This window comes from Lethenteron reissneri, chromosome 11 (genome assembly GCF_015708825.2).
Source record: "Lethenteron reissneri isolate LAM-NWPU_2019-01 chromosome 11, ASM1570882v1, whole genome shotgun sequence".
In the NCBI taxonomy this organism is placed as follows: Eukaryota; Metazoa; Chordata; class Hyperoartia; order Petromyzontiformes; family Petromyzontidae; genus Lethenteron; species Lethenteron reissneri.
The window spans coordinates 12,631,466-12,656,084 of record NC_083789.1 but is presented as its reverse complement, the minus strand read 5'-3'; the positions used below and the strand labels follow the sequence as shown (position 1 = coordinate 12,656,084).

The 24,619-nt window shown below is 57.0% G+C and overlaps 1 protein-coding gene across 2 annotated transcripts in view; it reads left to right on the top strand.

Annotated features, from left to right (window-relative positions):
- Positions 1-23,028, top strand: part of LOC133341486 (3-oxo-5-alpha-steroid 4-dehydrogenase 2-like) — a 37,676-nt gene extending 14,648 nt beyond the window's left edge. The window contains exons 1-6 of one of the 2 annotated variants that reach the window (XM_061550162.1): positions 10,536-10,650; positions 14,193-14,581; positions 14,771-14,934; positions 17,105-17,206; positions 20,755-20,905; positions 21,938-23,028. In XM_061550162.1, coding sequence (XP_061406146.1) covers positions 14,310-14,581; positions 14,771-14,934; positions 17,105-17,206; positions 20,755-20,905; positions 21,938-22,004 — 756 coding nt within the window. In that variant the 5' untranslated portion in view covers positions 10,536-10,650; positions 14,193-14,309 and the 3' untranslated portion in view covers positions 22,005-23,028. Of the gene's footprint in view, positions 1-10,535; positions 10,651-14,192; positions 14,582-14,770; positions 14,935-17,104; positions 17,207-20,754; positions 20,906-21,937 lie in introns of those variants that run through there. The other variant, XM_061550163.1, reaches the window with a different exon arrangement.
- The last annotated feature ends 1,591 nt before the right edge of the window (positions 23,029-24,619 follow it).

Sequence of the window (24,619 nt, the reverse complement as noted above, 5' to 3'; positions counted from 1 at the left end):
GACACTGTGTGGGTGAGGTGGCGCTGGGTGGGTGAGTGACACTGTGTGGGTGAGTGACACGTGTGGGTAGTGGCACTGTGTTGGGTGAGTGACACTGTGTGGGTGAGTGGCACTGTGTGGGTGAGTGACACTGTGTGGGTGAGTGACACTGTGTGGGTGAGTGACACTGTGTGGGTGAGTGGCACTGTGTGGGTGAGTGACACTGTGTGGGTGAGTGGCACTGTGTGGGTGAGTGACACTGTGTGGGTGAGTGGCACTGTGTGGGTGAGTGACACTGTGTGGGTGAGTGACACTGCGTGGGTGAGTGACACTGTGTGGGTGAGTGGCACTGTGTGGGTGAGTGGCGCTGTGTGGGTGAGTGACACTGTGTGGGTGAGTGACACTGTGTGGGTGAGTGGCACTGTGTGGGTGAGTGACACTGTGTGGGTGAGTGACACTGTGTGGGTGAGTGACGCTGTGTGGGTGAGTGACACTGTGTGGGTGAGTGACACTGTGTGGGTGAGTGACACTGTGTGGGTGAGTGACACTGTGTGGGTGAGTGGCACTGTGTGGGTGAGTGACACTGTGTGGGTGAGTGACACTGTGTGGGTGAGTGACACTGTGTGGGTGAGTGGCACTGTGTGGGTGAGTGACGCTGTGTGGGTGAGTGACACTGTGTGGGTGAGTGACACTGTGTGGGTGAGTGGCACTGTGTGGGTGAGTGACACTGTGTGGGTGAGTGGCACTGTGTGGGTGAGTGACACTGTGTGGGTGAGTGACGCTGTGTGGGTGAGTGACGCTGTGTGGGTGAGTGACACTGTGTGGGTGAGTGACACTGTGTGGGTGAGTGACGCTGTGTGGGTGAGTGACGCTGTGTGGGTGAGTGACACTGTGTGGGTGAGTGGCGCTGTGTGGGTGAGTGGCGCTGTGTGGGTGAGTGACGCTGTGTGGGTGAGTGACGCTGTGTGGGTGAGTGACACTGTGTGGGTGAGTGACGCTGTGTGGGTGAGTGACACTGTGTGGGTGAGTGGCGCTGTGTGGGTGAGTGACACTGTGTGGGTGAGTGACACTGTGTGGGTGAGTGACGCTGTGTGGGTGAGTGACACTGTGTGGGTGAGTGACACTGTGTGGGTGAGTGACACTGTGTGGTGAGTGCACTGTGTGGGTGAGTGACACTGTGGGGTGAGTGCACTGTGTGGGTGAGTGACACTGTGTGGGTGAGTGGCGCTGTGTGGGTGAGTGACGCTGTGTGGGTGAGTGACGCTGTGTGGGTGAGTGACACTGTGTGGGTGAGTGACACTGTGTGGGTGAGTGACACTGTGTGGGTGAGTGCCGCTGTGTGGGTGAGTGACGCTGTGTGGGTGAGTGACACTGTGTGGGTGAGTGGCACTGTGTGGGTGAGTGGCACTGTGTGGGTGAGTGGCACTGTGTGGGTGAGTGGCACTGTGTGGGTGAGTGACGCTGTGTGGGTGAGTGACACTGTGTGGGTGAGTGGCACTGTGTGGGTGAGTGACACTGTGTGGGTGAGTGACGCTGTGTGGGTGAGTGACACTGTGTGGGTGAGTGACACTGTGTGGGTGAGTGACACTGTGTGGGTGAGTGGCACTGTGTGGGTGAGTGGCACTGTGTGGGTGAGTGACACTGTGTGGGTGAGTGACGCTGTGTGGGTGAGTGACACTGTGTGGGTGAGTGACGCTGTGTGGGTGAGTGACACTGTGGGTGAGTGACACTGTGTGGGTGAGTGACGCTGTGTGGGTGAGTGACACTGTGTGGGTGAGTGACACTGTGTGGGTGAGTGACACTGTGTGGGTGAGTGACGCTGTGTGGGTGAGTGACACTGTGTGGGTGAGTGACACTGTGTGGGTGAGTGACACTGTGTGGGTGAGTGACCTGTGTGGGTGAGTGACGCTGTGGGTGAGTGACACTGTGTGGGTGAGTGACGCTGTGTGGGTGAGTGACACTGTGTGGGTGAGTGACACTGTGTGGGTGAGTGACACTGTGTGGGTGAGTGACACTGTGTGGGTGAGTGACACTGTGTGGGTGAGTGACGCTGTGTGGGTGATTGACACTGTGTGGGTGAGTACACTGTGTGGTGAGTAACACTGTGGGTGAGTACACTGTGGGTGAGTGACGCTGTGTGGGTGAGTGACACTGTGTGGGTGAGTGACGCTGTGTGGGTGAGTGACGCTGTGTGGGTGAGTGACACTGTGTGGGTGAGTGGCACTGTGTGGGTGAGTGACACTGTGTGGGTGAGTGACCTGTGTGGGTGATGACACTGTGTGGGTGAGTACACTGTGTGGGTGAGTGACACTGTGCGGGTGAGTGACGCTGTGCGGGTGAGTGACACTGTGCGGGTGAGTGACACTGTGTGGGTGAGTGACACTGTGTGGGTGAGTGGCGCTGTGTGGGTGAGTGACACTGTGTGGGTGAGTGACACTGTGTGGGTGAGTGGCACTGTGTGGGTGAGTGACACTGTGTGGGTGAGTGGCACTGTGTGGGTGAGTGACACTGTGTGGGTGAGTGACACTGTGTGGGTGAGTGGCACTGTGTGGGTGAGTGACACTGTGTGGGTGAGTGGCACTGTGTGGGTGAGTGACACTGTGTGGGTGAGTGGCACTGTGTGGGTGAGTGACACTGTGTGGGTGAGTGACACTGCGTGGGTGAGTGACACTGTGTGGGTGAGTGGCACTGTGTGGGTGAGTGACGCTGTGTGGGTGAGTGACACTGTGTGGGTGAGTGACACTGTGTGGGTGAGTGGCACTGTGTGGGTGAGTGACACTGTGTGGGTGAGTGACACTGTGTGGGTGAGTGACGTGTGGGTGAGTGACACTGTGTGGGTGAGTGGCACTGTGTGGGTGAGTGACACTGTGTGGGTGAGTGGCACTGTGTGGGTGAGTGACACTGTGTGGGTGAGTGGCACTGTGTGGGTGAGTGACACTGTGTGGGTGAGTGACACTGCGTGGGTGAGTGACACTGTGTGGGTGAGTGGCACTGTGTGGGTGAGTGGCGCTGTGTGGGTGAGTGACACTGTGTGGGTGAGTGACACTGTGTGGGTGAGTGGCACTGTGTGGGTGAGTGACACTGTGTGGTGTGAGGACCACTGTGTGGGGAGTGACAGCTGTGTGGGTGAGTGACGCTGTGTGGGTGAGTGACAGCTGTGTGGGTGAGTGACACTGTGTGGGTGAGTGACAAGCTGTGTGGGTGAGTGATGCTTGTGGGTGGTGAGTGACACTGTGTGGGTGAGTGGCGCTGTGTGGGTGAGTGGCGCTGTGTGGGTGAGTGACGCTGTGTGGGTGAGTGACGCTGTGTGGGTGAGTGACACTGTGTGGGTGAGTGACGCTGTGTGGGTGAGTGACACTGTGTGGGTGAGTGGGCCTGTGTGGGTGAGTGACACTGTGTGGGTGAGTGACACTGTGTGGGTGAGTGACGCTGTGTGGGTGAGTGACACTGTGTGGGTGAGTGACACTGTGTGGGTGAGTGACACTGTGTGGGTGAGTGACACTGTGTGGGTGAGTGACACTGTGTGGGTGAGTGACACTGTGTGGGTGAGTGACACTGTGTGGGTGTAGTGACACGTGTGTGGGTGAGTGACCCTGTGTGGGTGGAGATGGACGCTGTGTGGGTGAGTGAGCACTGTGTGGGTGAGTGACCCTGTGTGGGTGAGGTGACACTGTGTGGGTTGAGTGACCACTGTGGGGGAACTGGTGGTGAAGTGACGCTGTGTGGGTGATGGACAGCTGTGGTGGTGTGAGTGACACTGTGTGGGGTGAGTGGCACTGTGTGGGTGAGTGGCACTGTGTGGGTGAGTGGCACGGTGTGGGTGAGTGGCACTGTGTGGGTGAGTGACGCTGTGTGGGGTGAGTGACACTTGTGTGGGTGAGTGGCACTGTGTGGGTGAAGTGACACTTGTGTGGGTGAGTGGACGCCTGTGTGGGTGAGTGACAGCTGTGTTGTGTGAGTGACGCTGGGATTGGTGAGTGAACACTGTGTGGGTGAGTGGCACTGTGTGGGGTGAGGTGGCACTGTGTGGGTGAAGTGGCACTGTGTGGTGAGGCTGTGTGGGTGAGTGACGCGTTGTGGTGTGAGTGACACTGTGGTGGGGTGAGTGACACTGTGTGGGTGAGTGACACTTGTGTGGGTGAGTGGACACTGTGTGGGTGAGTGGCACTGTGTGGGTGAGTGGCACTGTGTGGGTGAGTGACACTGTGTGGGTGAGTGACGCTGTGTGGGGTGAGTGACACTGTGTGGGTGAGTGACGCTGTGTGGGTGAGTGACACTGTGGGGTGATGACACTGTGTGGGTGAGTGACGCTGTGTGGGTGAGTGACACTGTGTGGGTGAGTGACACTGTGTGGGTGAGTGACACTGTTGGGTGAGTGACGCTTGTGTGGGTGAGTGACACTGTGTGGGTGAGTGACACGTGTGGGTGAGTGACACTGTGTGGTGTGAGTGACGCTGTGTGGGTGAGTGACGCTGTGTGGGTGAGTGACACTGTGTGGGTGAGTGAACGCTGGTGGGTGAGTGACACTGGTGTGGGTGAGTGGCACTGTGTGGGTGAGTGAACTGTGTGGGTGAGTGACACTGTGTGGGTGCAGTGACACTGTGTGGGGTGAGTGACCGTGTGTGGGTGATTGACACTGTGTGGGTGAGTAACACTGTGTGGGTGAGTAACACTGTGTGGGTGAGTAACACTGTGTGGGTGAGTGACGCTGTGTGGGTGAGTGACACTGTGTGGGTGAGTGACGCTGTGTGGGTGAGTGACGCTGTGTGGGTGAGTGACACTGTGTGGGTGAGTGGCACTGTGTGGGTGAGTGACACTGTGTGGGTGAGTGACGCTGTGTGGGTGATTGACAGTGTGTGGGTGAGTAACACTGTGTGGGTGAGTGACACTGTGTGGGTGAGTGACACTGTGTGGGTGAGTGACACTGTGTGGGTGAGTGACACTGTGTGGGTGAGTGACACTGTGTGGGTGATTGACACTGTGTGGGTGAGTAACACTGTGTGGGTGAGTGACACTGTGTGGGTGAGTGACACTGTGTGGGTGAGTGACACTGTGTGTGTGAGTGACACTGTGTGGGTGAGTGGCACTGTGTGGGTGAGTGACGCTGTGTGGGTGAGTGACACTGTGTGGGTGAGTGACACTGCGTGGGTGAGTGACACTGCGTGGGTGAGTGACGCTGTGTGGGTGAGTGACACTGTGTGGGTGAGTGGCACTGTGTGGGTGAGTGGCACTGTGTGGGTGAGTGACGCTGTGTGGGTGAGTGACACTGCGTGGGTGAGTGACGCTGTGTGGGTGAGTGACGCTGTGTGGGTGAGTGACACTGTGTGGGTGAGTGGCACTGTGTGGGTGAGTGGCACTGTGTGGGTGAGTGACACTGTGTGGGTGATTGGCACTGTGTGGGTGAGTGACACTGTGTGGGTGAGTGGCACTGTGTGGGTGAGTGACGCTGTGTGGGTGAGTGACACTGTGTGGGTGAGTGGCACTGTGTGGGTGAGTGACACTGTGTGGGTGAGTGACACTGTGTGGGTGAGTGACACTGTGTGGGGTGAGTGACGCTTGTGTGGGTGAGTGACACTGTGTGGGTGAGTGACGCTGTGTGGGTGAGTGACACTGTGCGGGTGAGTGACGCTGTGTGGGTGAGTGACGCTGTGTGGGTGAGTGAAACTGTGTGGGTGAGTGGCACTGTGTGGGTGAGTGCCTGTGTGGGTGAGGGACGCTGTTGTGGGTGCCGTTGACGCTGTGGTGAGTGACGCTGTGTGGGTGAGTGACGCTGTGTGGGTGAGTGACAGCTGTGTGGTGAGTGACAGCTGTGTGGGTGAGTGAACGCTGTGTGGGTGAGTGACACTGTGTGGGTGAGTGACACTGTGGTGGGTGAGTGGCACTGTGTGGGTGAGTGACGCTGTGTGGGGTGGCCTTGAGGTGGACGCTGTGTGGGTGAGTGACGCTGTGTGGGTGAGTGCACTGTGTGGGTGAGTGGCACTGTGTGGGGTGAGTGCACTGTGTGGGTGAGTGGCACTGTGTGGGGTGAGTGACGCTGTGTGGGTGAGTGACACTGTGTGGGTGAGTGGCACTGTGTGGGTGAGTGGCACTGTGGTGGGTGAGTGACACTGTGTGGGTGAGTGCACTGTGTGGGTGAGTGCACTGTGTGGGTGAGTGACAACTGGTGGGGTGAGTGGCACTGTGTGGGTGAGTGCACTGTGTGGGTGAGTGGCACTGTGTGGGTGAGTGGCACTGTGTGGGTGAGTGACACTGTGTGGGTGAGTGACACTGTGTGGGTGAGTGACGCTGCGTGGGTGAGTGACACTGTGCGGGTGAGTGACGCTGTGTGGGTGAGTGGCACTGTGTGGGTGAGTGACACTGTGTGGGTGAGTGACACTGTGTGGTTGAGTGACGCTGCGTGGGTGAGTGACGCTGCGTGGGTGAGTGACACTGTGCGGGTGAGTGACACTGTGTGGGTGAGTGACACTGTGTGGGTGAGTGACACTGTGTGGTTGAGTGACGCTGCGTGGGTGAGTGACGCTGCGTGGGTGAGTGACACTGTGTGGGTGAGTGACACTGTGTGGGTGAGTGACACTGTGTGGGTGAGTGACACTGTGTGGGTGAGTGACACTGTGTGGGTGAGTGACACTGTGCGGGTGAGTGACGCTGTGTGGGTGAGTGACTCTGTGCGGGTGAGTGACGCTGTGCGGGTGAGTGACACTGTGTGGGTGAGTGACGCTGTGTGGGTGAGTGACACTGTGTGGGTGAGTGACGCTGTGTGGGTGAGTGACACTGTGCGGGTGAGTGACGCTGTGCGGGTGAGTGACGCTGTGCGGGTGAGTGACACTGTGTGGGTGAGTGACACTGTGTGGGTGAGTGACACTGTGTGGGTGAGTGACTTTGTGTGGGTGAGTGACTCTGTGTGGGTGAGTGACTCTGTGTGGGTGAGTGACACTGTGTGGGTGAGTGACGCTGTGTGTGTGAGTGACGCTGTGTGGGTGAGTGATGCTGTGTGGGTGAGTGACACTGCGTGGGTGAGTGACACTGTGCGGGTGAGTGACGCTGTGTGGGTGAGTGACACTGTGTGGGTGAGTGACGCTGCGTGGGTGAGTGACACTGTGCGGGTGAGTGACACTGTGTGGGTGAGTGGCACTGTGTGGGTGAGTGGCACTGTGTGGGTGAGTGACACTGTGTGGGTGAGTGGCACTGTGTGGGTGAGTGACGCTGCGTGGGTGAGTGACACTGTGCGGGTGAGTGACACTGTGTGGTTGAGTGACGCTGCGTGGGTGAGTGACGCTGCGTGGGTGAGTGACACTGTGCGGGTGAGTGACACTGTGCGGGTGAGTGACACTGTGTGGGTGAGTGACACTGTGTGGGTGAGTGACACTGTGTGGGTGAGTGACACTGTGTGGGTGAGTGACTCTGTGTGGGTGAGTGACTCTGTGTGGGTGAGTGACTCTGTGTGGGTGAGTGACACTGTGTGGGTGAGTGACGCTGTGTGTGTGAGTGACGCTGTGTGGGTGAGTGACGCTGTGTGGGTGAGTGACACTGCGTGGGTGAGTGACACTGCGTGGGTGAGTGACGCTGTGTGGGTGAGTGACACTGTGTGGGTGAGTGACGCTGTGTGTGTGAGTGACGCTGTGCGGGTGAGTGACGCTGTGCGGGTGAGTGACACTGTGCGGGTGAGTGACACTGTGTGGGTGAGTGACACTGTGTGGGTGAGTGGCACTGTGTGGGTGAGTGACGCTGTGTGGGTGAGTGACGCTGTGCGGGTGAGTGACACTGTGTGGGTGAGTGGCACTGTGTGGGTGAGTGACACTGTGTGGGTGAGTGACGCTGTGTGGGTGAGTGACGCTGTGTGGGTGAGTGACGCTGTGTGGGTGAGTGACGCTGTGCGGGTGAGTGACACTGTGTGGGTGAGTGACACTGTGTGGGTGAGTGGCACTGCGTGGGTGAGTGACACTGTGCGGGTGAGTGACACTGTGTGGGTGAGTGACGCTGTGCGGGTGAGTGACACTGTGCGGGTGAGTGACGCTGTGTGGGTGAGTGACGCTGTGTGGGTGAATGACACGGGTGGTGTGAGTGACGCTGTGTGGGTGAGTGACGCTGTGTGGGTGAGTGACACTGTGTGGGTGAGTGACACTGTGCGGGTGAGTGACGCTGTGTGGGTGAGTGACACTGTGCGGGTGAGTGACACTGTGTGGGTGAGTGACACTGTGTGGGGAGTGTACGCTTTGTGGGTGAGTGACGCTGTGTGGGTGAGTGACACTGTGTGTGTGAGTGACGCTGTGTGGGTGAGTGACACTGTGTGGGTGAGTGACACTGTGTGGGTGAGTGACACTGTGCGGGTGAGTGACACTGTGTGGGTGAGTGACACTGTGCGGGTGAGTGACTCTGTGTGGGTGAGTGACACTGTGTGGGTGAGTGACACTGTGTGGGTGAGTGACACTGTGTGGGTGAGTGACGCTGTGCGGGTGAGTGACACTGTGTGGGTGAGTGACGCTGTGCGGGTGAGTGACACTGTGCGGGTGAGTGACACTGTGTGGGTGAGTGACAGCTGTGTGGGTGAGTGACACTGTGTGGGTGAGTGACGCTGTGCGGGTGAGTGACACTGTGCGGGTGAGTGACACTGTGCGGGTGAGTGACGCTGTGCGGGTGAGTGACACTGTGCGGGTGAGTGACACTGTGCGGGTGAGTGACTCTGTGTGGGTGAGTGACACTGTGTGGGTGAGTGACACTGTGTGGGTGAGTGACACTGTGTGGGTGAGTGACGCTGTGCGGGTGAGTGACACTGTGTGGGTGAGTGACGCTGTGCGGGTGAGTGACACTGTGCGGGTGAGTGACACTGTGTGGGTGAGTGACGCTGTGTGGGTGAGTGACACTGTGTGGGTGAGTGACGCTGTGTGGGTGAGTGACACTGTGCGGGTGAGTGACACTGTGCGGGTGAGTGACTCTGTGTGGGTGAGTGACACTGTGTGGGTGAGTGACACTGTGTGGGTGATTGACACTGTGCGGGTGAGTGACGCTGTGCGGGTGAGTGACACTGTGTGGGTGAGTGACGCTGTGCGGGTGAGTGACACTGTGTGGGTGAGTGACACTGTGCGGGTGAGTGACACTGTGCGGGTGAGTGACACTGTGCGGGTGAGTGACACTGTGTGGGTGAGTGACACTGTGTGGGTGAGTGACACTGTGCGGGTGAGTGACACTGTGCGGGTGAGTGACACTGTGCGGGTGAGTGACACTGTGTGGGTGAGTGACGCTGTGCGGGTGAGTGACGCTGTGTGGGTGAGTGACACTGTGTGGGTGAGTGACACTGTGTGGGTGAGTGACGCTGTGCGGGTGAGTGACACTGTGCGGGTGAGTGACACTGTGCGGGTGAGTGACGCTGTGTGGGTGAGTGACACTGTGTGGGTGAGTGACACTGTGCGGGTGAGTGACGCTGTGTGGGTGAGTGACACTGTGCGGGTGAGTGACACTGTGCGGGTGAGTGACACTGTGCGGGTGAGTGACGCTGTGTGGGTGAGTGACACGCGGTGACGCTGTGTGGGTGAGTGACACTGTGTGGGTGAGTGACACGCGGTGACGCTGTGTGGGTGAGTGACACTGTGTGGGTGAGTGACACGCGGTGACGCTGTGTGGGTGAGTGACGCTGTGTGGGTGAGTGACACTGTGTGGGTGAGTGAGACTGTGTGGGTGAGTGGCACGCGGGGACACTGTGTGGGTGAGTGACACTGTGTGGGTGAGTGGCACTGTGTGGGTGAGTGGCACTGTGTGGGTGAGTGGCACTGTGTGGGTGAGTGGCACTGTGTGGGTGAGTGACACCGTGTGGGTGAGTGACACTGTGTGGGTGAGTGGCACGCGGGGACACTGTGTGGGTGAGTGACACTGTGTGGGTGAGTGGCACGCGGGGACACTGTGTGGGTGAGTGACACTGTGTGGGTGAGTGACGCTGTGTGGGTGAGTGACACTGTGTGGGTGAGTGACACTGTGTGGGTGAGTGGCACTGTGTGGGTGAGTGACACCGTGTGGGTGAGTGACACTGTGTGGGTGAGTGGCACGCGGGGACACTGTGTGGGTGAGTGACACTGTGTGGGTGAGTGGCACTGTGTGGGTGAGTGGCACTGTGTGGGTGAGTGGCACTGTGTGGGTGAGTGGCACGCGGGGACACTGTGTGGGTGAGTGACACTGTGTGGGTGAGTGGCACTGTGTGGGTGAGTGGCACTGTGTGGGTGAGTGGCACTGTGTGGGTGAGTGGCACGCGGGGACACTGTGTGGGTGAGTGACACTGTGTGGGTGAGTGGCACTGTGTGGGTGAGTGGCACTGTGTGGGTGAGTGACACTGTGTGGGTGAGTGGCACGCGGGGACACTGTGTGGGTGAGTGACACTGTGTGGGTGAGTGGCACGCGGTGACGCTGTGTGGGTGAGTGGCACTGTGTGGGTGAGTGGCACTGTGTGGGTGAGTGGCACGCGGTGACGCTGTGTGGGTGAGTGACACTGTGTGGGTGAGTGGCACGCGGGGACACTGCGTGTGCGAGGCGTGGTGACACCGTGACACGTGGTGCGTGTGTGACACGTGGGGGCTACTGTGTGAGTGACACGTGGGTGGAGGAGGAAAGGCGAGTTTCCTCCTGCGCTCGTGGACTTAGGCAGGAAGTGGCAATCGCGAGTGCCGGGCCACGCGTGCAACGAGGGTGAGTGTGAGAGTGCGCGTGAGACAGGGTGAGTGTGTGTGAGAGAGGGTGAATGAGAGTGAGAGTGTGCGTGAGAGAGGGTGTGAGCGAGGGTGAATGTGCGTGAGAATGTGTGTGAGAGAGGGGGAGTGGGCGTGAGAGTGTGCGTGAGAATGTGTGTGAGAGAGGGTGTGAGCGAGGGTGAGTGTGCGTGAGAGTGTGCGTGAGAGAGTGTGAGTGTGCGTGAGGGTGTGCGTGAGACAGGGTTGAGTGTGTGTGAGAGAGGGTGTGAGCGAGGGTGAGTGTGCGTGAGAGTGTGCGTGAGAGAGTGTGAGTGTGCGTGAGGGTGTGCGTGAGAGAGTGTGAGTGTGCGTGAGGGTGTGCGTGAGAGAGTGTGAGTGTATGTGAGAGAGGGTGTGAGCGAGGGTGAGTGTGCGTGAGAGTGTGCGTGAGACAGGGTGAGTGTGTGTGAGAGTGTGCGTGAGAGAGTGTGAGTGTGCGTGAGAGTGTGCGTGAGACAGGGTGAGTGTGCGTGAGGGTGTGCGTGAGAGTGTGCGTGAGAGAGTGTAAGTGTGCGTGAGGGTGTGCGTGAGACAGGGTGAGTGTGCGTGAGGGTGTGCGTGAGACAGGGTGAGTGTGTGTGAGCGAGGGTGTGAGCGAAGGTGAGCGTGCGTGAGAGTGTGCGTGAGAGAGGATTAGCGTGCGTGATGGGGCAGTTGTGGAGAGAGTGGAGTGATTCCATTATCTGGGCAGTGTGCTTATGACCCTGGTTTGACAGCAGAGGTCTCACTCCGAAACAGTCGGACGGCATTGTCTTTTCATCGGCTGCGTAACGCTGTGTGAAAGCTACCTGGGTCTGTTGGTCCATACGAAGCTTCGGGTCTTCTCGGTCAGCCATGACTTCCCACCTCTAAGCTTGTGAAACGGGGACCCCTCCAATGGAGCATCTCCGCCGGTTAGAAACATTGAGGCTGGTCTGCCGACGATCCATCCTGGATTTAACCAGGCTGGATTGTGTGAGGAGCTCACAAATCATTGAAAGATCTGGACAAAGTCCCATCAATGGGCACCTCCGGCGGGCAAGGCTGCGTTGACCAGGTCATGTTGCCGATATGATAAGCCAACGCATTCCCAAAAAGCTTCCATTTGGCCGGATAGAGGGATGGTGAGTGTGCGTGGAAGATGGTGAGTGTGTGTGAGAGATGGTGAGTGTGTGTGACATGGTGAGTGTGTGTGTGAGATGGTGAGTGTGTGTGAGACATGGTGAGTGTGTGTGAGATGGTGAGTGTGTGTGACATGGTGAGTGTGTGAGAGATGGTGAGTGTGTGTGACATGGTGAGTGTGTGTGAGAGATGGTGAGTGTGTGTGAGAGATGGTGAGTGTGCGTGAGAGAGGGTGAGTGTGTGTGAGACATGGTGAGTGTGCGTGAGAGATGGTGAGTGTGCGTGAGAGATGGTGAGTGTGTGTGAGAGATGGTGAGTGTGTGTGACATGGTGAGTGTGTGTGTGAGATGGTGAGTGTGTGTGATACATGGTGAGTGTGTGAGAGATGGTGAGTGTGTGTGAGAGATGGTGAGTGTGTGTGACATGGTGAGTGTGCGTGGGAGATGGTGAGTGTGTGTGAGAGATGGTGAGTGTGTGTGACATGGTGAGTGTGTGTGTGAGATGGTGAGTGTGTGTGAGACATGGTGAGTGTGTGAGAGATGGTGAGTGTGTGTGACATGGTGAGTGTGTGTGAGAGATGGTGAGTGTGTGTGAGAGATGGTTAGTGTGTGTGAGACATGGTGAGTGTGCGTGAGAGATGGTAAGTGTGCGTGAGAGATGATGAGTGTGTGTGAGAGATGGTGAGTGTGTGTGTGAGATGGTGAGTGTGTGTGTGACATGGTGAGTGTGTGAGAGATGGTGAGTGTGCGTGAGAGATGGTGAGTGTGTGTGAGAGATGGTGAGTGTGCGTGAGAGATGGTGAGTGTGCGTGAGAGATGGTGAGTGTGTGTGAGAGATGGTGTGTGTGAGAGATGGTGAGTGTGTGTGACATGGTGAGTGTGTGTGAGAGATGGTGAGTGTGCGTGAGAGAGGGTGAGTGTGTGTGAGACATGGTGAGTGTGCGTGAGAGATGGTGAGTGTGTGTGAGACATGGTGAGTGTGCGTGAGAGATGGTGAGTGTGCGTGAGAGATGGTGAGTGTGCGTGAGAGATGGTGAGTGTGCGTGAGAGATGGTGAGTGTGCGTGAGAGATGGTGAGTGTGTGTGAGAGATGGTTAGTGTGTGTGAGACATGGTGAGTGTGTGTGAGAGATGGTGAGTGTGTGTGAGAGATGGTGAGTGTGTGAGACATGGTGAGTGTGTGTGAGAGATGGTGAGTGTGCGTGAGAGATGGTGAGTGTGCGTGAGAGATGGTGAGTGTGCGTGAGAGATGGTGAGTGTGCGTGAGAGATGGTGAGTGTGCGTGAGAGATGGTGAGTGTGTGTGACATGGTGAGTGTGTGTGAGACATGGTGAGTGTGTGTGAGAGATGGTGAGTGTGTGTGAGAGATGGTGAGTGTGTGTGACATGGTGAGTGTGTGTGAGAGATGGTGAGTGTGTGTGAGAGATGGTGAGTGTGTGAGACATGGTGAGTGTGTGTGAGAGATGGTGAGTGTGTGTGAGAGATGGTGAGTGTGTGTGAGAGATGGTGAGTGTGTGAGACATGGTGAGTGTGTGTGAGACATGGTGAGTGTGTGTGAGAGATGGTGAGTGTGCGTGAGAGATGGTGAGTGTGTGTGAGAGAGGCTCTTTGTATTTAGAAGTCTCTGAATTATATATTGTTCCCCGAGCACGGACAGAGCCGGCGCGCATTTTATGAATTTATTGATTTTAGTGCAAAGTTCTGAGTCAGGGACGGCTCCATCTCCAGGGTGCAACGTACTTTAACAGCGATAACAAGAGATAAGCATGTTGTGCACTGGTGTTCTGTCATGTGTAACACGTGTGACATGCTGTACAGCGGTATTATGCGGTGTACCAGCAGGAACCCGTGGGACTTTCGCCATAAAAAGGATGGCGAATATGTACGTTTTATCACTTGGTATCTTTGTTTTATACATTTGAATATTTCAGTATCTTAATGACTAAAACATGTTTTCAGTTTTTTTATTTTGGCATGAACAGCATTTAAACAAATACAATAATTTGTTTAAATATTGTTTAAATATTATTTAAACAAATAAAATGTGTTTGTATAATTGTTCAATCTTGACTTAAAGCTTTCGTGACTGCAGGAATTCATGTTCATTTGGTCTTTTGGTAAAGTCACGTAGATCGAACATAAAAAATAAATCACGGCGTTTCGATCGCAACGCAAGCAATCGTCATCAGGTGAAAACATAGCGGGAGAGCTGCTGAGGCTGTCGTGAAGCTTTGAGATGGTGTAGCCCAAGGGTCTTTGTCTTATTGTGCATACCGGCAGTCTTGCGCAACTGTGCCGGTGTGTGTGTACACATCTCACCACGTGCATGTGCACGTTGCATACCTTTACCTGTGTGTGTGCGCGTGTCTGTCTGCTGGTCTCCCACCCCCGTGCGGCCGAAGTCAACGGGCGCAGTCCCCACCACCCGTCGCCCCCCTCCCCGGACTCACGCGTCCCCGCGCCCCCCCCTCCTCCACCCGTGAGTTCCGCGCGACACCCGAGCGCTCAGGCGTGCCGCCATGGCGTGCAGCCAGCTGTCCGTGCAGCTCATGTCGTGGGCCCTCGGGGTGGGAGGGGTGGCCTACCTGCTCCACCAGCAGCGCCACCGCACCAAGTACGGGCGCTACCAGGCAGCGGGGACCGCGCTGCCGGCGCGCCTCGCGTGGTTCCTGCAGGAGCTCCCGTCCTTCCTGGTGCCCGTGCTGCTCCTGCTGGGCGCCGGCGGGGCGGACACCCTGCCCCTGCCCAACGCGCTGCTTCTTCTCATGTTCTGCGGCCACTACTTCCAGAGGTGAGGCGGCGTGCAGCTGCGTGCACGTGGGCAGCGGTCACAGCGGTAGAGGGGCAAAGACCCCCGTCTTACCCTAGACCCTCAGCACCCCCTCCCCCCCCCTCCTTGGGCCTACTCTTCCCTTGGACCGCTCGTGGATTTGACCCGGCCGGACCCCTCACCTTAGCCCCCCCCCCACACACCCCGCAGGACATTCGTGTTCTCGCTGCTGAGCAACGGGAGGCCCACGCCACTCGCCATCGTGGCTTACGCCTTCGCCTTCTGCGCCTACAACGGCTTCCTGCAGGGTCACCAGCTCGTGCACTGCGTGGCGTACCCGCCTTGGTGGCACCGCGACCCCAGGTTCATCGCAGGTAGGAAGGGGGCTCCATGGCCAGGTATGGGTGGGGGAGCGATGGGGGAGGGCGGGGGGGGGGGCCCACGCCGAGTCTTTGTTTGCCAAATTCGCCGAGCTAAATGCAGAGGGCCAGTTTCTGGTTGCATCTAATCCTCATAGCAAGCTACGTGGATATTTCCACTTTTAAAAAGCCCAATCGAGTCTGAAGACTCGTTTCAAAAGGGTTCCCGCATCGGAGCGTTTGGCGAGTCCCACGCATCAGCGAGCGGAAGCAGCCGCTTGATTTTAAACAACGCGTGGAGGGTCCGGGATGCATCCGCTCAGCAGCAGCTACTGCTGCAGCTACTACTGCAGAAGACACTGCTGCAGCTACTGCTGCAGGTACTGCTGCAGCTACTGCTGCAGCTACTGCTGCAGACACTGCTGCAGCTACTGCTATAGATAGTATACGGGCGCGGCAAACAACAAACAGCACGATCAGAGTAAATTTTCCACGTCGGCTTTTACGACCAATAATATAAAACCCATAATTGGGTTTTGGGGTTTTTTATTTGGGTTGGGTCGTGTTAAGAAAATGTGTGTCGTAAATCTTCCTCCACCCAACACAGTCACTTAATAAAGGTGCCAAGTGTCTTACCGCTTTCGCAGCAGCATCATTAGCAGCAGCAGTAGCAGCAGCAGCAGCAGCGTCGCTGTTGTTGTTGGAAGGCGATCTCACGACATTGGACATTGGCTAACGACGTGTCGCTGGACAACACATCTCTGATCGATCAGAGCTGTTCACCTGACGATGCTGAATGTAATCTCCGGCGAAACGTCGTTCCCATGTACACGTGGTGAGATCGCTCCCCAACAACAACACTTGGCACGTTTGATCAAGTGACACTTTTATTAATAAGCTGTCGGCCGGATGAGGGATTTACGACGCACATTTTTCTGTTACACCACCGCAACTCACCGACGAATCACGATCAGAGTTGTAATAAGTGGCAGAGACGTCACCGCGACGCTTGCACCAGGCTAGGTGCATCTCGAGGCCACCTTAATTGTAGAAGGCTCTGGCTGTTGGCAGGAGGTGACGGAACAGACCCAGGTGCTGCGGGTCGACTGAACGAGATGACTGGGCAGATGCCCCACCTGTGCTCCCCACTGTGCCAACATGCTGCGTTTTATCAGCCCGGCGTTCCACTCGTTGTTGTGAGCTTCGCTATGAATCACCCTAAATACACACAGGCACACTGGCAAAAAAATACAAATATAGCCCGTATAGCATCATATGTAGGCTGTGCGGTTAAGTGCTAACCAATTCCTGCGGAGGGAGCTGGTAGGAACGTTGGGTTGCTCGGTCAATGGCCTGGGTCAACGGCGGCGTGGTGTATTCCGCAAATATGGCTGACTGTGAGGGCTTGCACAAGCCGGCGTGAGTTGGTTAAACCTTGAGTTTTATAAGGGCACCACGGGGTGACCAGCCCCTCCCCACCCAGCCCCAACCCTCCCATCCCCCACCCAGCCCCACCCTCCCCACCTAGCCCAGCCCCTCCCCACCCTCCCCTCCCCACCCAGCTCCTCCCCCCCCTCCCCACTCAACCCCTCCCCACCCTCCCCTCTCCACCCAACCCCTCCCATTTTTGGATGCACGACGGACGGACACAATAATCCCCTGTGGGCTGGTGTAACCAGGAGGTTCCTACCAGTATAAGCGAGCAACCTAGTAAGGCTGCCGGCGCGGCAGTGCTGGTAGTTTCATGTTGCACCAGGGTCACTACATCGTTTGTGCCAGGCTAGGTGCACACACAATAGCACGTACGTCGAACTTCTTTGGCACCGTACGAAGCCAACCGTGCGCGGTAATCGGAGGTGCGGGGGAAGGACAACAAACTAAACGCAAAAGGCATAAAATCGTCAACACTTGGAGACGGGGACGTCACCAGCTGCTGAGCACAGGGCTCAATGGCCGAAAGCGTCACGGGGACAGCAACAAACAGCACTGTCAGACTTGTAATAGACACGAGTGAACAAGACGTAGCTGGAATGGAGCGAGGTCTTTGTGGTTAAGAGTTTGGAGAGAAGAGAAACGATGGGAAGAGGGAACTCCAACGTGAAGCAGTGGGAGGGAAGTGTCGTGAGCCACAGTGCCAGGCTAGGTGCACAGCACACGCAGTGACGGGGTCTGTGGTCCCGTTCAGGGGTCCTGCTGTTTGCGCTGGGCATGGGGATCAACATCCACAGCGACAGCATCCTGCGGGGTCTGCGACGCCCCGGACAGACCCACTACAGCATCCCCCAAGGTGAGGCACCCCTACACACACACACAGGGGCACCCTTACACACACACACGGGGTGTACCCTTACACACACGCGGGGTGTACCCCTACACACACACACAGGGGCACCCCTACACACACACACAGGGGTGTACCCTTACACACACACGCGGGGTGTACCCCTACACACACACACAGGGGCACCCTTACACACACACACACGGGGTGTACCCTTACACACACACACACACAGGGGCACCCTTACACACACACACACGGGGTGTACCCTTACACACACACACACACAGGGGCACCCTTACACACACACACGCGGGGTGTACCCCTACACACACACACAGGGGCACCCTTACACACACACACACGCGGGGTGTACCCTTACACACACACACAGGGGCACCCTTCCACACACACACACACAGGGGCACCCTTACACACACACACACGCGGGGTGTACCCTTACACACACACTCAGGGGCACCCTTACACACACACACGCGGGGTGTACCCTTACACACACACAGGGGCACCCTTACACACACACACGCGGGGTGTACCCTTACACACACACACAGGGGCACCCTTACACACACACACACGGGGTGTACCCTTACACACACACACAGGGGCACCCTTACACACACACACACGGGGTGTACCCTTACACACACACAGGGGCACCCTTACACACACACACAGGGGCACCCTTACACACACACACACGGGGTGTACCCTTACACACACACACGCGGGGTGTACCCTTACACACACACACAGGGGCACCCTTACACACACACACACGGGGTGTACCCTTACACACACACACAGGGGCACCCTTACACACACACACACACGCGGGGGGCACCCTTACACACACACGGGGTGTACCCTTACACACACACACAGGGGCACCCTTACACACACAGGGGCACCCTTACACACACACGCGCGCGGGGTGTACCCCTACACACACACAGGGGTGTACCCTTACACACACACACGCGGGGTGTACCCCTACACACACACACACGGGGTGTACCCCTACATACACACGCAGGGGCACCCTTACACACACACACAGGGGTGTACCCCTACACACACACACGCGGGGTGCACCCCTACACACACACACGCGGGGTGTACCCTTACACACACACACACGGGGTGTACCCCTACACACACACACGCGGGGTGTACCCCTACACACACACACGCGGGGTGTACCCCTACACACACACACACGGGGTGTACCCCTACATACACACGCAGGGGCACCCTTACACACACACACAGGGGTGTACCCCTACACACACACACGCGGGGTGCACCCCTACACACACACACGCGGGGTGTACCCTTACACACACACACGCGGGGTGTACCCCTACACACACACACAGGGGTGTACCCCTACACACACACACGCGGGGTGTACCCTTACACACACACACACAGGGGTGTACCCCTACACACACACACAGGGGCACCCTTACACACACACACGGGGTGTACCCTTACACACACACACGCGGGGTGTACCCCTACACACACACACATACGGGGTGTACCCCTACACACACACACACAGGGGTGTACCCCTACATACACACACCGGGGTGTACCCCTACACACACACACACAGGGGTGTACCCCTACACACACACACGCGGGGTGTACCCTTACACACACACACACGGGGTGTACCCCTACACACACACACACAGGGGTGTACCCCTACACACACACACGCGGGGTGTACCCTTACACACACACACACGGGGTGTACCCCTACACACACACACACGGGGTGTACCCCTACACACACACACACGGGGTGTACCCCTACACACACACACACGGGGTGTACCCCTACACACACACACGCGGGATGCACCCCTACACACACACACACGGGGTGTACCCCTACACACACACACGCGGGATGCACCCCTACACACACACACACGGGGTGTACCCCTACACACACACACGCGGGGTGCACCCCTACACACACACACGCGGGGTGTACCCTTACACACACACACACGGGGTGTACCCCTACACACACACACACGGGGTGTACCCTTACACACACGCGGGGTGTACCCTTACACACACACACGCACACAGGGGTGTACCCTTACACACACACACGGGGTGTACCCCTACACACACACACGCGGGGTGCACCCCTACACACACACACACGGGGTGCACCCCTACACACACACACACACGGGGTGTACCCTTACACACACGCGGGGTGTACCCCTACACACACACACGGGGTGCACCCCTACACACACACACGGGGTGCACCCCTACACACACACCGGGGTGTACCCCTACACACACACACAGGGGCACCCTTACACACATACACACGGGGTGTACCCCTACACACACGCGGGGTGCACCCCTACACACACACACACACGGGGTGTACCCCTACACACACACACACGGGGTGTACCCCTACACACACACACACGGGGTGTACCCCTACACACACACACACGCAGGGTGTACCCCTACACACACACACGGGGTGTACCCCTACACACACACACACGGGGTGTACCCCTACACACACACACACGGGGTGTACCCCTACACACACACACAGGGGTGTACGCCTACACACACACGCGGGGTGCACCCCTACACACACACACACGCGGGGTGTACCCCTACACACACACAGGGGGGGTACGCACGGTTTGGGACGCATGTTTTCAACCCCTGCCCATGGTAAACTGGACTCCCATGGTGAACTGGACTTCCATGGTGAACTGGACTTCCATGGTAAACTGGACTTCCATGGTAAACTGGACTCTCATGGTAAACTAGACTTCCATGGTGAACTGGGCTTCTATGGTGAACTGGGCTTCTATGGTGAACTGGACTCCCATGGTGGACTGGAGTTCCATGGTAAACTGGACTTTCAACTTAAATAACAAAAAGAGGAGGCATTTAATGTTTCGAATTGCAAGAGCCGCCACTGCCTAACACATGCGGCTCCGGAGCCGCCGGTTGGTGGGCCCTGCCCCAGAAGGCCCCAGAAGGCCCCAGAAGGCCCCAGAAGGCCCCAGAAGGCCCCAGAAGGCCCCAGAAGGCCCCAGAAGGCCCCAGAAGGCCCCAGAAGGCCCCAGAAGGCCCCAGAAGGCCCCAGAAGGCCCCAGAAGGCCCCAGAAGGCCCCAGAAGGCCCCAGAAGGCCGGCAGGGCCTGGGGCAGCACGCTCCTCTCAACGAGCAGACACCGTGAGGACGGCGTGGAAGCACGCCTCACGCTCCGTGGCGATTCACGGCCGGGCACTTTCACGGAGCGATGCGTGCTCCGTGTTGCACCGACTTCTTCGTTGATTTGTTTATTTCATCCTCACCGATTGCAAAAGCTTTCTATAATACAATAAGAAAGTAGCCTCGTTAAGCCTTTCGTTGCGTTCACAGAGACGCGACGCGCGATAACACTACAGGGCTAACTCGCCACGGGATGCCTTGATAGGGGATAACTGGACACGGGATAACACGGGACCCCGCATGGACCCCTGCAGGGGGTCTGTTCGAGCTGGTGTCGGGCGCGAACTTCCTGGGCGAGATCGTGGAGTGGAGCGGCTTCGCGCTCGCCTCGTGGTCGCTCCCCGCGGCGACATTCTGCATCTTCACCGTGTGCGCCATCGGGCCGCGCGCCGTCCACCACCACCAGTATGACATCACCACCACCATCACCACCACCATCACCACCACCACCATCATCACCACCACCATCATCACCACCATCACCACCACCACCATCACCACCATCACCACCACCACCATCACCACCATCACCACCACCATCACCACCATCACCACCATCACCACCACCATCACCACCACCATCATCACCACCACCACCACCATCACCACCATCACCACCATCACCACCATCATCACCACCACCACCATCACCATCACCACAAACATCACCAGCATCACCACCACCACCACCACCATCACTACCATCACCACCACCACCATCACCACCACCATCACCACCACCATCACCACCACCACCACCATCACCACCATCACCACCACCATCATCACCACCACCACCACCATCACCACAAACATCACCAGCATCACCACCACCATCACTATCTTCACCGTGTGCTCATCGGGCTACGTGCCGTCCACCACCACTTTCACCACTATCACCACCAGTTCGACATAACCACCACCATCACCAACATCACCACCACCATCACCAACATCACCACCACTTTCACCACTATCACCACCAGTTCGACATCACCATCATTACCACTACCACAATCACCATCACCTCCATCATCACCACCATCACCACCAGTACGACTGCACCATCATCACCATTACCACCAACACCAGAACATAATCACCACGATTGTTATACCCATCACTACGATAAGCAGCAATAGTTACAACGCCACCATAATCTTTACCACCATTATCATCACCACCATAACCCGTAAGACATCATCACATTATAATGTGCTGATAATTATTACCATCTACCATAACCACTATAACCTTACCGCTACCATCAGCACCATCTCCATCACCAGAAGGGACTTCATATCCGTCTACATCACCACCGCCATCGCCACCATCACCGCCGCGAGGGCAACCGCAAGACATCCACATCACATCGGTAACTTCACCGCCATCGCCCAGATCACCGCTGCGACATTAAACCCGTTGTCTCCATTGCAGATTCTACCTCGAAAAGTTCAAGGACTACCCCAAGTCGCGTCGCGCACTCATCCCCTTCCTCCTGTGAGCCGGGAGCCAGAGCTGGGAGCCGGGAGCGATTGGAGACGCGCGGTGCTGCGCCTCTCATGACTGTGATGTCATCGTAGTTAATTATTAGAAGCGCAGTCGTGCATGCACCGACATTGATCGAACGAATGAGCGAATGACTGAATGAATGACTGAATGAATGAACGAATGACTGGTTGACTGATTGAGTGGCTGCATTGGCAGACTCACTGACCCGCTCGTTGACTCACTAAATTACGAGCTGACGACTTCGCTATCCGATTGATGTATTGGCTGACTGCTTGCCCGATGGGCAGCTCAATGAATCACCCATGGAGTGACTGGCTGGATAGCCCACTGGTTGACGATTTGACCTGACTGTTTTACTGGCTGGATGACCTCAATGAGGGACTCCTCATTCACTCACTAATTGGCTGAATCACTGTTTGACCCACGAGTTGACTTACGAATTAACGGTAGACGGAGGCGTTTTATTGAAGGCCGAAGAACCCGATGAGCTATGCAGCTTTTTTCATATTCAGGTGACGAACGGGCTCACTGGATACCTCGATTTGACTCACCGACTGACTGGATAGACCACTGACTCACTAATTGACCGAATGGATAGTCCAATGACTGAATTGCTAATTGATGGTTTAGTTAGAGCTGGGGGATTTCTCTCCCCCGCGTCGCGGCCAATGGCGAGGGTGTCCGGAGGATTTGCCCCGCGGGAGGGAGGGGACCCTTTGTTCCGCCAGGGGGACCCCCGTGGGCCCCGTTCCCCCCCCCCCGTGTTACACCCCCCTCCCCCCCCCCCCTGCCCCCCCCTCCCCCCCCGGCGAGGAGAGAGAGGAAGCGCTCGCCCGTTCCGTTACGCAGCCTGGGCACGGCACCGCGGGCGACGAGGCTGTGATGTCAATGCGATGATGGGGATTTGATGGGAGTATGATGCGGTGACGGGACTGTGACCTTAAATCATGCAGCGACCGCTCGTCTGTGTTGTGCAACTGGCGCTGTATAATAAACACTGCTGCAGTCGTGATTTCTGAACGTGTGGCTCGCGTCGTGAACCTAATGGGGGTCTGTCACGACCCCTGATCCCACCCGGACCCCTGATCCCATGAACCCCCCCTGATCCACTTACCCAACCTCTTGATGCCACTGCGTAGGTGTTCGCGGCTGAGCTGCTCCGATTCGGGTTGTCCTGCGTGTTGTTCAGCACCATGAACTGACTAGTTAAGTTTAAACAATTCAGATTAATAATAATAGTTCAATTTGTAACGCGCGCAAATTTGCAGACGTAGTGGCCGCAACTCAGAGGCGCGGAGCCAAGCTCAGAGTCGCTCGAAAGCGTGATTGTAGAGGTGAGTTTTTAAGTCTCTCTTGAAGGAGGCGATTGAGGTGATGCTGCGAATGTGCAGAGGGATATCGTTCCAGACTGTTGGGGCTGCCACCGAGAAGCGGCGCATAGACATGACCATCCTGGATCTTGGTATCAAGAGGAGGTCGTGAGTCGCGCAGCGCAGGCATCTGCCATGTGCTGAGCTGCAAGTTGTCAATAATGAAGAAAGGTACGGCGGGCAGGCGGATATGAAGGCATTGTGGCAGAGGCAGTCGGTCTTGTATGTGTAACGGGTTCCGGAGACACTTGCAGAGGTAACTTCTTTATTACAATCCAACACTCCAACAGTCCTGATACTCTGTTACAGCCTCGGTACACAGCCTAGGTACACAGCCTAGATACACTACTCTGGCTACGCTCTGGAATTCGCCCTCACAAGGACGTAGAACGTAGAGCCGGGAGTTCCAGTCCCACCACTGGCCCTCACAGCGTCCCAGGGTCCTCAGATGGCCGGTCTTGGGTCTTGGGTCTTGAGCTACAACTGGCCCCGATCGTCCAGGGAGCTGCCCTTTTATGCCTCGTCCCCAACGAGGGGTGGGGTTGTGTGCGCCCCCAGATATCCCACAGAGAACACACAGCCCCCCCCCCCCGTTGGTGGCGCCAAGGGGCTTAGGCGTCTGGGTTGCCTGGGAACCTAGCGTCTGGCGCCAAGGGGCTTAAGCGTCTGGGTTGCCTAGGGTCCCAGAGCCCCCAGCAGCCCCTCCCCTCTTATGTCACTACATATGTGACCCTACTGGCGATGGGTAGCCAGTTGAGAGCACGGAGACAAGCTAGTGAGTCGAGACGGGGATGAGTGTGGACAATGACGACGCGTGCTAGGTTATTTTGTAGTCTTTGAAGTTTCTTTAGGTTGCCAGCGGAGGTCCGGACTAGGACGGAGTTACAATAGTCAAGGCGAGACCCAACTATGCAACATGCCAATGTGTTGGCAATTTCAGTAGAGATGAGAGGACGTATGTGTCTAAGAGCCTTCAGGTGAAAGTTACACGAGCTGATGATATGGTTGGTTTGACGGTCGAAGGATAAAGTTGAATCTAGGATGACACTGAGGTAGCCGAAGTGGTCGGTGAACTTGATGCTGTGACCGAAGATGTGTATGTGTGTGGGGAGTGCTGCTGAATTGAGAGGTTGCTTGGAACCTAACATGATGGCCACAGACTTTTTCGGATTAAGGGCTAGGTTGTGTGCAGTGAACCATTGTTGCACGGTGGTGGTACATTCCGAGAGCCTCTCGA